Source organism: Sceloporus occidentalis, unplaced genomic scaffold (assembly GCF_023333645.1).
Source record: "Sceloporus occidentalis isolate IW3139 unplaced genomic scaffold, rSceOcc1.0.p SCAF_6, whole genome shotgun sequence".
NCBI classification, from domain to species: Eukaryota; Metazoa; Chordata; class Lepidosauria; order Squamata; family Phrynosomatidae; genus Sceloporus; species Sceloporus occidentalis.
The window spans coordinates 35,597,861-35,608,877 of record NW_028316986.1 but is presented as its reverse complement, the minus strand read 5'-3'; the positions used below and the strand labels follow the sequence as shown (position 1 = coordinate 35,608,877).

The following is an 11,017-nucleotide window of genomic DNA, read 5'->3' as shown; positions in this document are numbered from 1 at the left end:
GGGTTGCAAACAGCATAGACAGCATGTAAGGAGGTTTACAGAGGCCACATGCTGTGGACTGGAGACTGGCATGTGCTACCCTAGATGCAGACCTGTCCTAAGGAGGACAATTCAAAATTATATGCTTACTTAGAGGAATTATGTTAGCTCAAATGTAGAAATATTTAGTGGCCAGGTAACATAGCCTAGAGGACCAATCCCTATGTATACCAAGTCCAGAGGTATACAGAACTCCAGAGACATATGTCCAATGATAATGAGTTTTATTTTAAAAGGGGGAAATCAACACATGCACATAAGCACACAACCACATATACACACACAAGGACTAGAGAAATCAAGGTGTTAAGTTGGAATAGAGTAAGGCTATCAGCGATGCTGCACCTGAACAGAACTTGTCTCCAATTGCTAAGGGTCCTGGATGAAATGGAAGACTCAAACAGCTCCAGCTGCACAGGAGATGGGTGAGCTGTTGAGGTGCTAGTCTGGCAAACCAACAGAGATTCTGCCTGCTTGCTGGACTAAGCCAAAGATGTGCTGAAAAGAACAGATATTTATACCAAATAGATGCCTCAGGGGCAGATTCCTAGGGGTTGAAAGACCAAATGGTCTTGAAGTTCTTTGAAATGGGTTTGAAGCACTCAGGAAATACTTTGAAGTAGTTTTCCAAGGTGGTAAGACTGAGGTGTGAATGGGCACTGATGGACGTGCATTTGCAGGCAAAGGGGATTAGTGTGCAAGATTGCCGATGCTTTGTTTATATTAAAGCTGCAGCCCACTGATCTATAGTCTTGGGTCTCCTCATCTCCCCCAAATGTCCAGAATCAATCAAGCAAAGTCAGGGGCCTTCATGCAAATTCTTAAGCTAGTTTATGTGCTGAGGCTGCTTTATAGTAATGGTGTCTGCACCAGGATTGTGGAAGGATCACTCAGCCTATGCTTTATAGAGTTTATGATATCAAAAGAGGAGGGGTGATCAGAGCCATTCATGGGCCTAACAGGTTATTGGGGAAAGGGAGTGCTTTTAACTACAGGAGCCACACCAAGGCTAAGGACTCTTTCCAAGAACCGACTCCAGATATTCCTCCCCCTTCTTCTCCAGAAACATGTTTCCACCACACAGCTTCATTTCATTCTACACACACACACACACTGTGTCTCCTGCTATTTCTTATCTGGATCTGACCAGTGAAACAAAGCAGGAGCCACAATGCAGCTCCAAACTGCCAGCCAAGTTGTGACAAAGCTCACAAATTTAAGCAGGGTCGCAAATTTGAAAGCTCCTTTTTGCCATGACTTTACCCCTGCCACTATGTGCCCTAACTCCTCACTGTAGTCAGTCATTCTGTCCCAAAACAGCACCACGAAGCACCATAGAAGTGATGCCCTGTGTGCAAGCCTCGCAAGAGTTTCCCAACTGTCATCACTACTAGCAAAAGATGCAGATAAGGGAGTGAGCTCACACAAACAGGTGAAGAGCAGAAGACACCAACACTCAAAGCAATCAAAAAGACTGTGCAGTGGTTTTAAGGGAACCTAAAAGGAGAATGCAACCTTCATCCTCACCATTGTCCTAAAGGACATTGGTTCCCTTGTCTTTCTTGCACACCAGTACTTTGACTGAAGATTTCGCCGCCACTGCCCCCTATTCCTTCACCATACCCCTCAATGTTTCCACCACTCATTTTGAGAAATCACTGAACTGCATTAATTCAGAAGAGTAGATGTAGCCTGTGCCAAGTTGTCTTGAGTCTCAAACTGGGGGAAAGGTGAAATAGGAAAAGTTTTCATTTAAAAAAAAATGCTCTCCATTGGAATGCCATCCTGCTTAGCTAAAATAGTCATATCTATGCTTTTCCTATTCAGACTCAGGATCATTTTCTGAAAGAATCTATGGCGCGTTCCGGACAGGCCCTATGGGGCGCCGTTGTTACGTGCGAGGGGCAGCACTTCCTGACACACCTTGCCCCTCGCACATAACGACTATGTCAAAATGGCGGCGCTGCATACAGATGGGCGCCACCATTTTGACGTCGCGGACGCACAGCATCCGGACATCGCGCACCGGAAGTACCGCCGCGAGTGCACACCTCGTGCCTTGCAACGCCTCTTCAGGGGTGCAGGAAGAAGCACCATTTTGGCGCTTCTTTGTTGCCGCGCCTGGGAACTGCGCGGTTTGGCTGCTGCAGTTCCTGGACACAGCAACCAGCAGTGGTGCGAGACCACCCATTTTGGGCGGTCTGTAACACTCCACAGTGTCACTACTGTCTTATACCCACCAATAAATATTGACACATTTCCTACTGTCACTCATCCCTCTACTTCTAACTCCTTCCTTTAATTCTTCACAAATGGTCTGGGATTTTTTTTTTAACTGGGCTTCCTCTTCCTTCCCTTGTTCTGAAAATGTAAGTAAGTTCCAAAGCAGGGAAGTTACTGTTTTGGATTAATACCCCCAGACTTGCCCTACCAGCAGTTGGCTTGCTGGTTGCAAGCTTCTGAGAGTGGTAGTCCAAACAAGTAACTTTCCCAAACTCTGGTAATTTCAGAGCGTCTGAATTTCCCCACAGCTGTACCCTGTTTCCTTTCTCTTGGAGAAAAACAACAACAACTCTGAGTGGACTTAAAAGCACTTTGTTGCTGAAGCCTGCCTGGCCCAAGATGACCCCATACAATGTGGTTTCTAAGTACAGTTCTGTTTGCCCTGAACTCTTCATTGCTCCCTGGGTGACAAGTTTGTGGTTCCTGTTGTTATGGGAATGATCACAATATTCACCAACACCTTCCTATAGCCTTCACAGACTTCCTGAGAAACACAGAGAAAACCAGTTTGTCTCTGCCTGGGAACTAAGCAATGTTAAGAAATTCAGCATCTACAGACGGTAAGAAAGGACCTGAAGGATAAAGCTTTGTTTTTCATATGCTCAGTGTGGCTGCAGTTCTTGACATGAAGTCCAAATTTTTCTTTCTTCCCTTCTTTCCTCTTTACTAACAAGGTCATTTCTTCTGCAGGGAGTGAGAAGGGGAGAAAGAGGTGAACTGATCTGAAGGCATTCTGATTCAAGTAAAATCTTTTTCCCCCTTTTTTTAAAAGTCATTTTGATGGGTCATACAAATAAAAAGAGATCCAAGGGAAAGAGGGATTTGGAATATTTTCTTTATTTCACAAAACCAGTGAGAGAAACCTGGTTTACTACATTTGCTCCACCTACAATTGTCAAGTAAAATAAGAGACAAGGCTGTTGTCCCTTCAGTGATTGTGTGGAATCCAGCAGTTGTGGCTTGTGTGACAAGCAACACCCATTGAAATTTCATCTTCTATGCAACTATTAGTGAGAGTCAGCATGGTGTAGTGGTTTGAGCATTGGACTGCAGCTCTAGAGACCAGGTTTTGAATCCCTGCTCAGCCATGGAAATCCACTGGGTATACTTGGCAAATTGCACTTGCTCATCCTCTGAGGAAGTCAAAGGCAAACCCTCTTTGAACAAATCTTGCCATGAAAACCCTATGATAGGGTCATCATGTGTCAGAAATTACTTGAAGGCACACAACAAATACAATAATTGGAGAGGAGCCCTGGTCCTTATTTCATCTGGCAACCCACATCCATGGTGATCTAAATACAGTTCTAACAAGAGTAGACCTACTGAATCAATTAGATATACCTATGTATTGATTTTCCATTCAGCAATTGATCCAGTGACTCTGTTCTAATTGAAACTAACCAACAGAATTCCAGCCAATATTTTCTTGATATTCCATATGGATCCTAACCTTCCTAAAATGCCATAGAACTCAATATTATCCAAAGCCTAAACACCCTGGCCTACAGGAACCAGCTGCTCTCTGATCTTGGAAGCTGAACAGAGTCAGACCTAGTTAGTATTTGGATGGGAAACCAACAACAAAAACCAGATGCTGTAGTCCACTGAGTACTCCTTTTGTGACAGTAGGGGAAGACAAATGCTGACCATAATGCCCATGTTGACGCTAGTGTCCATCCATATCACAGAGGAACTGCAATCCAATTGTAGACATTTTGATTAACACCATGACTTTATTAATCTATCAATAAGATTTGCATAAATGTACCTAGAATTTAAAACAATATCTTATTTATACCCTGCTGAAGGGCAGGGTATAAATATCATAAATAATTTTTAATAAATAAATAAAATATAATAAGCATATCTGTCTTTCAAGATGATGCCCATATGTGCCTGTGGCAAGCATCTTCTTAAGGGGCATGTCTGCTGGTTATGAGTAAAAGGGGAATGCTTCTTCTTGGATGGTGTTTTCTGTTCACAGCTGTATGAGAAAATACCAATTTCTAAAACTCGACTGCTCCTTCTAACCAGGGACATGGGGGGGGGGGTAAATTAAAATTTTGTAATATATAACCCAGGGAAAGACATTTTTTTAGTCTTGCAAAATCTGTTTTATTGTTTACTGAAATCTGGAGACTGTTTAGCCAGTGTCTGATATAAAGCACATACACTAAAAGTTAAATAATTTGTTATTTATTTGTTATGAACACCAGTCTTTCCATTCACAATCCCCACTATCACTCCAACCGGTCCTCATTTCAAGATTATAATTTTGGATAAGAGCAGGAAGAATCTGGCTATGTTTGTAAATTGACTTTTCATAACTGTAAAAATGCTTACCTGAACCATTAATCTCACAGAATTTTTTTTCTGCTGCTGTTGTTAAGCAATTGAGAATCAGAAATCTTTGCAAGTGTAATGCAAACAGATCAAGAAATATAACAGTAGATCCAGACATACCTTCTCCTATATTCCAGCCAATTAATTTTGTAAACATATTTGTACTACCAAAAATGCAGGTGCATTCAAAATGCCAGACACTTTTCCTTCCCTATTTCCAATTCTATACATATTCAAATTCCAACTATTTTATGATAATAAATACCACATGATCCACTGTGAGATTAATGGTTCAGGTAAGCATTTTTACAGTTATGAAAAGTCAATTTACAAACATAGCCAGTTTCTGAAGCCAGTATTGAAGGATATAGGCTTTGTAGATCAAAGAAATGAATACAACATATCACTTGCAGTGAAGGACTTTCTGCAATGTATCAATTTTCTTAGGGGACACCCTGCAAATGTCTGTTGCAGCAAAAATTGTAAGAGTCTTAACACATTGAAGGCTAATGTATTTATTAGGTCAGACACTTTCATGGAATGAAGTGCAATTCCTTTGATGAAGTGGGCTTTGGTTCATGGAAGCTGATGTCATAATTAAAAAAATATTCAAAGACATAGCCACATTAGTCTGGAAAATCAGTATTCAAAGGGATCTTGAAGCACCTTTGACGCTAAGGGGCAAAACAGACAGGCATAATATGCAGGCTTGGGGGCATTGTAGGGGTGTGCATTTAGATGACGCATGCCCTAACACCATCCCCAAGCCAGTGTCACACCGCCTGCCCAACCACACGGTGGGCAGTGTTGCAGCAATCTAGGGGAGTGGTGTGACTACTCTGTGTGCCGCAGAAACATGTAAGCGCCGCCACCACCACCACAATGGAAAAAGTGTCCTTTTTCCGGCATAAAAAGGAGAGGCATTTTACCACTTCTTTTTGTGCTGGAAAAAAGGCAGATTGTGGCTGTGGCATGTAGTTGCCTTGGCCCCGATTCAGTGCTCAAAGGAGAGGCATCAAGCCATCCCTATATGGCTGTCTGTTTTGGTCGTAACTGAAAGAAAGAAGCTAGTAGCATGAGATTTTGTAGACTTGAGCCTACTTCAACATGCATCTGAGGAAGCAGGCTCAAGTCTGTGAAAGCTCATGCTACCAACTTATTTCTTTCAGTTGGTCTTGAAGGTCCTGGAAGACCCCTTTGCATAATGAAAATTGTTAGTCTTTATGATGTCACAAAATTTTAGGTTGTTTCTTCAAAGCATGATAATGATGTGAGCATAGAAACATTAGACACACTTGAGAACATTTTCATCAGTGGAATGCTGGAGGATATGCTAAACAATATGTGACATGAGTGAATCAATCAGACTGTATTCCAGTCACAAAATGTTGGTTTTTAAACTTGGATGAATTATATCCAATATACCAGGAGAGCATTCTCATTCGAGGGTCTCCAGTCAATTCCATTCTATTTCACTCCTACTTGAGATACCACAATTTTCTAAATTTGGCAAGAGCTCATCAACAGAAAAATATAAATGCTTTCTGAGTTGTCCATCTGGCATCATTAGGGGCACATGATTTGCCACCAATCATGACCTATCAGCTCTTTCTTTAATGGGAAATCTAGCTCTGGCTTCTTTGGGTGTGACTGTAGTTAGATTCCTCTTGAGGGCACTTGTTGACATGATGAGCTCCTGACACTATGTTGCTGTCTGTAGCAATGAAACACACACTGTATATTGGAATTGAACATAATGGATGTTTCATAGAGAAAGTTAATCAAACTAGGATGACACAGTGTTGTAAACAATGCTGTGCTGTCAACAGCTGCCTTTGCTAGCTATATTATAGGAGTGCTGCACAGCAAAGAACTGAAGAAGTGTGGATTTGACAGCATAGAGAAGATGACTAGTGACAGATATAATAGTGTTATCCTTTAAGGCACCAGGAATCTAGTGGCAACTAAGCCAGATTCCTTATTTTCTGTGTCAGCAGAATAGTTTGCCAAAAGAGAAAAAGAATACCATGAGTTAACATGACCAGGGTGCAGGACTGCAACTGAGATATCCAGAGAAGTCAAATGACAGAAGGGTCACTAGCCTTCTACTTGGTTCTAAAAGTGTTAACCCTGGGCTGGTTCCTCATTCAAGACAATTTGTTGCTCAAGCATTGATTTCCTTGCCCCCAGATTACCTTTTACTAGTTTGGCAGGCCAGCTAATTGATTGCCCACCTACATGATCATTACCACTTACTTCCAGGCTGAAGGTGTTGAACATGTTCAGTAAATAAATAAATTTGATTTAGTCTGTGCTTTTCGTGCTAACAGGATATTCATTGTGAGATATAATTAGAACCAGAGACAATACTTTTACAAATTATTTTTAAAGGCATTTGAAAGTGTTATCATTTTATGCATAATCCATTCTTGTTAATGATTTGTTATTATTTGCCATCAAGTTGGCTTTGACTTATGGCAACCCTGTGACTGAGAGATTTCTGGTTATCAAGAGGTGAAGCAGAATGGCGACTTGGAGCAGCCTCTGGTCATCCAACCCCAGTTGCCCTCCAATCTGCCCAGGACTGCAGTGACTGGACATCACAAGATCATGAAGTCAGCACCTGCCACAGCCCTCAATGGGCCACTGGCAAGGAGTGGCTTTTCATTGCTCCTTTTTTGGCTGGCTTCAGACCACCTTAGGTGGCCACAGACAAAACTTCTGGTCACTCTAGAGGGTGCATCATTCCCCACCCCACCCCAAAGCAGCCAGAAGCCACTCTTTCCTGCCCATCTGTTTTGGGAAAAGGTCTAGTAAACTCAGGGCAGCCATGGCTTCCTTGATTGAATCTGTCCATCTGTAATACAGGCTCCCTCTTTTCCTACAGCCTCCCATGTTACTTTTCATTATCATATTTTCTAATGAGTCATGTCATTTCATGATGTGTCTCAAATACAATAGTTTCCTTTAGTTGTCTTCATTTTTAATGAGAGTTTAATCTTGATTTGCTTTGTTGTTGTTGTTGTTGTGTGCCTTCAAGTTATTTGCAACTTATGGCAACCCTAAGGTGAACCTATCAATGAGTTTTCTTGGCAATATTTGTTCAGAGGGAGTTTGCCTTTAACTTCTTCTGAGGCTAAGAGAGTGCGACATGCCCAGGGCCACCAAATGGGTTTTCATAGCCCAGCAGAGACTCAGATCCCGGTCTCCAGAGTCAAAGTTCAGTGCTCAAACCACTATACTATGCTAGCTCTATTGATTTGATCTAAAAGCCATTTGTTTGTCCTTTTGGTGGTTCATGGTCCATCCTACCCCCATATTGTAAGCTTGCGGGCAGGGAACTGTCTGGTTAAATAATAATAATAATAATAATAATAATAATAATAATAATAAATGTAAGCCACCCTGAGAGCCATTAGGGCTGAAGGGCGGGATATAAATACCTAAATAAATATACAGAGATATGAAGAATATACTATGAGAGCCAGCTTGGTTGAATGTTTTGAGTGTTGGACAGGGACACTGGAAAACTGGAGTTTGAATCCCACTCAGCCATAGAAACCCACTATGTGACCTTGAACAAGTCATGATCTCACAGCCTCAGGCAAAGGCAAAAGCCCTTTGAGCAAACTCTGCCCCAAAGCCCCATGATAGGGTCACCTTAGGGTCACCATAAGGCAGCAGCACGGCTTGGCAGGCTCTCCCGGCAGTTGGGGTCTCCAGCTACTCAGGCTGGGCTGAGGAGGCTCCTGTCAACAGCAGCCTCATCAAGGCACGGGAAAGGTGGCTCTGCTCACACATGGAAGATCCTTTCCTTTGTGGTTGCCCTTCCTGGAGTTGCTGTCTGCATGCTGAACTGCTACCTGAAGGCTCAACATGAACATGAAAGGCCAGAGTTCATTCCTTATTTGCATCTTCAGATCTGGACTAAGCCCTTCCCTTGGGGTGATGAGAACCATACTCTTTTCCATAACCCCCATGTTAATCCACTCCCAATTGGCTATGAAAATGACCATTAAGCAAGTGGACCATAACACCACAGGAACCATTGAAGGTAGCTGGACCAGAGACTAGATTGTGTGCCTTGTTGAAGGCATACAACAACAACAACAACAACAACAACAACAACAACAAAGCAAATCAAGACTAAACTCTCATTAAGCCTAGATTGGGACAGTATGCATTCTGTGTACTGTCAGATTATGAAAGATGTTTCATAACAGCATTAACAATAATATAATATGTCATTTACCTTTGAGTGCCAAATATTTTCCAACCAAAAATCAAAGCCTAGAAACGTTACCTTTTAAGACTATCATCCATAATGGCTAGGATTCTGTGATGTGTACAAAACAAAACAAAACAAAAACCCAAAGTTCTGCCAAAAATGGCACTAACTCCACATGACAGGAACATGTTTGGGAAGTCCAAGGCCAATATATGTATATATGCAAGCACATGCACGTACACGCACAGAAGGAAAATAAAATACCATGAGTCTGATAATGCTCAGTAGGCATATAAACTCAGTTGATCTTACAGAGGATGGATGAATCAAATGGTATATACAGTGCACTCATGTCATACGCACACTATACGCTGAAAGCCACATGCCATAAAAGGCAATGGTGCATGCTCCCATGGTGTACGTGCCACGTGCACAAGCCCCATTGTTTTCAATGGGACTTGAGCATTTGCAGAATTTCCCTTACGGATCCCCTGCATAAGGGAAGGGTGCACTGTACTGGTACTGGAAGAGGGCATGGCTGGCTGGAACTCTGACAGTCCAGACTGCAAAGGTCCCACAACCCAGCTGTGATTAGAAAATGACAAAAGATAGAAAGGCTTTTGTAAAGACAACCAAACAAACTCTCTCTCTCTCTCTCTCTCTCTCTCTATATATATATATATATATATATATATATATGGGATATAGCAAAAGAAGGGTAGTTCAGCTCTGTGTATATGGATGCCTATTATCAGAAAAGGATAATCTGGGTCATTTATTTATACTTTTGTTATCATTATTATTCCCTCATTGGCGTTAAAAGTCAATGTGCTGCATTTCTCTTCTTTTTTAATTCTGAAAACGAGCAAAAGAAACAAAAGTGGCCATGAGTCACCACCTACAGCATGAAATCATACTTTGACCACCTTGGTCAGATTGCTTACAGTCAGCTACATTTGCATAGCTTTATCTTGCCTCACATGGGATTGGGAATTACAGGCAAAATAAGAGAGTGGACTTCCCTTTTTGGCAGGAACATGTAAATGTTATCTATATGACTGAAAATATTGTATCTATGTGACTGGAAGCCACTCTGCCTGTTCCTGGGACATCTATTTGATCTGGTTTGTACAATATGCAAGGTAATTTTTTGGTAACTGACCATAGGAGATAGGGATGTATTATGGAATTTTTAGCCATAAAACATACAGTTCCAAACCTAACCATATATGACTCAATGGGGTTAAATGAATGAAGATCCCTCACTGTTGGTTCTGGTGAATCAGCATCACAGAACAGAAGATGTTCTTCTGTTCTCACCTCCCCTGCAACTGTTTGTTTTATTACGTCTGTCTGTACTGTGGATGTTTCACAAAGAAGCCTTTGTTACCTTCCTGAGATATGTGGCTATGTTGCTCACTGCTGTGAAACTTATTCTGATATGAGGGGTGTATCAAAGGAAGAGACAGGCACTCCAGGCCATAGCTTGGAAATGTTATTTTCTTTGTATTCTGGGAAGTTGTGGTTGGCCCACAAGTAGCAGTAATAATAACAAACATTCCCTTGTTGAAACACCTGACTACGGATCCAATTCCGGACAAAATTCCAAGTGCTAGTCATGACCTATTAAGCCCTATATGGCTTAGGTACAGACTCTCTGAAAGCCTAATATGGCTGAGTCCAGACGGGCCAAAAAGGACACACTCATCATGTGCAAGGGGTGCCTCAGGGTGGCACTTCTAGACACCCCTCATCCCTCGCACATCAAAATGGTGGCGCCCTGTACAGATGGGCACTGCCATTGTTACGCAAGCACCATGCAGCATCCGCACAGCACCATGCAGCACTTGCATAATGAGTGTGCCAGTGGCATACTGTGGCACACTCGTTACGCCGCCACCATGGCATAGAAAGAACCCATTCTTTTTCTGACAGTGGAAAGCCTCAACGTTTGTCAGCTAAGGCTTCTCTCCAGTGGAAAACCAGGCGCCGGCAGCCCTTTTTGGGTGGTCTGTACCCCACCAAGCTCTGCAAATAAGGCTGCCCAAGTATTATGATATTTGGCAGAGGGCTTTCTGAGTGTCCAATCACCCTCCCAGGTTTGTTTGTCACAGTGAGAGA

General features: G+C 42.2%; 1 protein-coding gene and 1 pseudogene across 2 annotated transcripts in view; both read left to right on the top strand.

Moving 5' to 3' along the window:
* The first annotated feature begins 2,816 nt into the window (after positions 1-2,816).
* Positions 2,817-11,017, top strand: part of LOC149310611 (spermatogenesis-associated protein 7 homolog) — a 103,733-nt gene continuing 95,532 nt past the window's right edge. For both annotated transcript variants that reach the window (XM_089528324.1, XM_089528323.1), the window contains exon 1: positions 2,817-2,882. In XM_089528324.1, coding sequence (XP_089384450.1) covers positions 2,855-2,882 — 28 coding nt within the window. In that variant the 5' untranslated portion in view covers positions 2,817-2,854. The remainder of the gene's footprint in view (positions 2,883-11,017) is intronic.
* Positions 4,956-8,740, top strand: LOC149310612 (cytochrome c oxidase subunit 6A2, mitochondrial pseudogene; annotated as a pseudogene).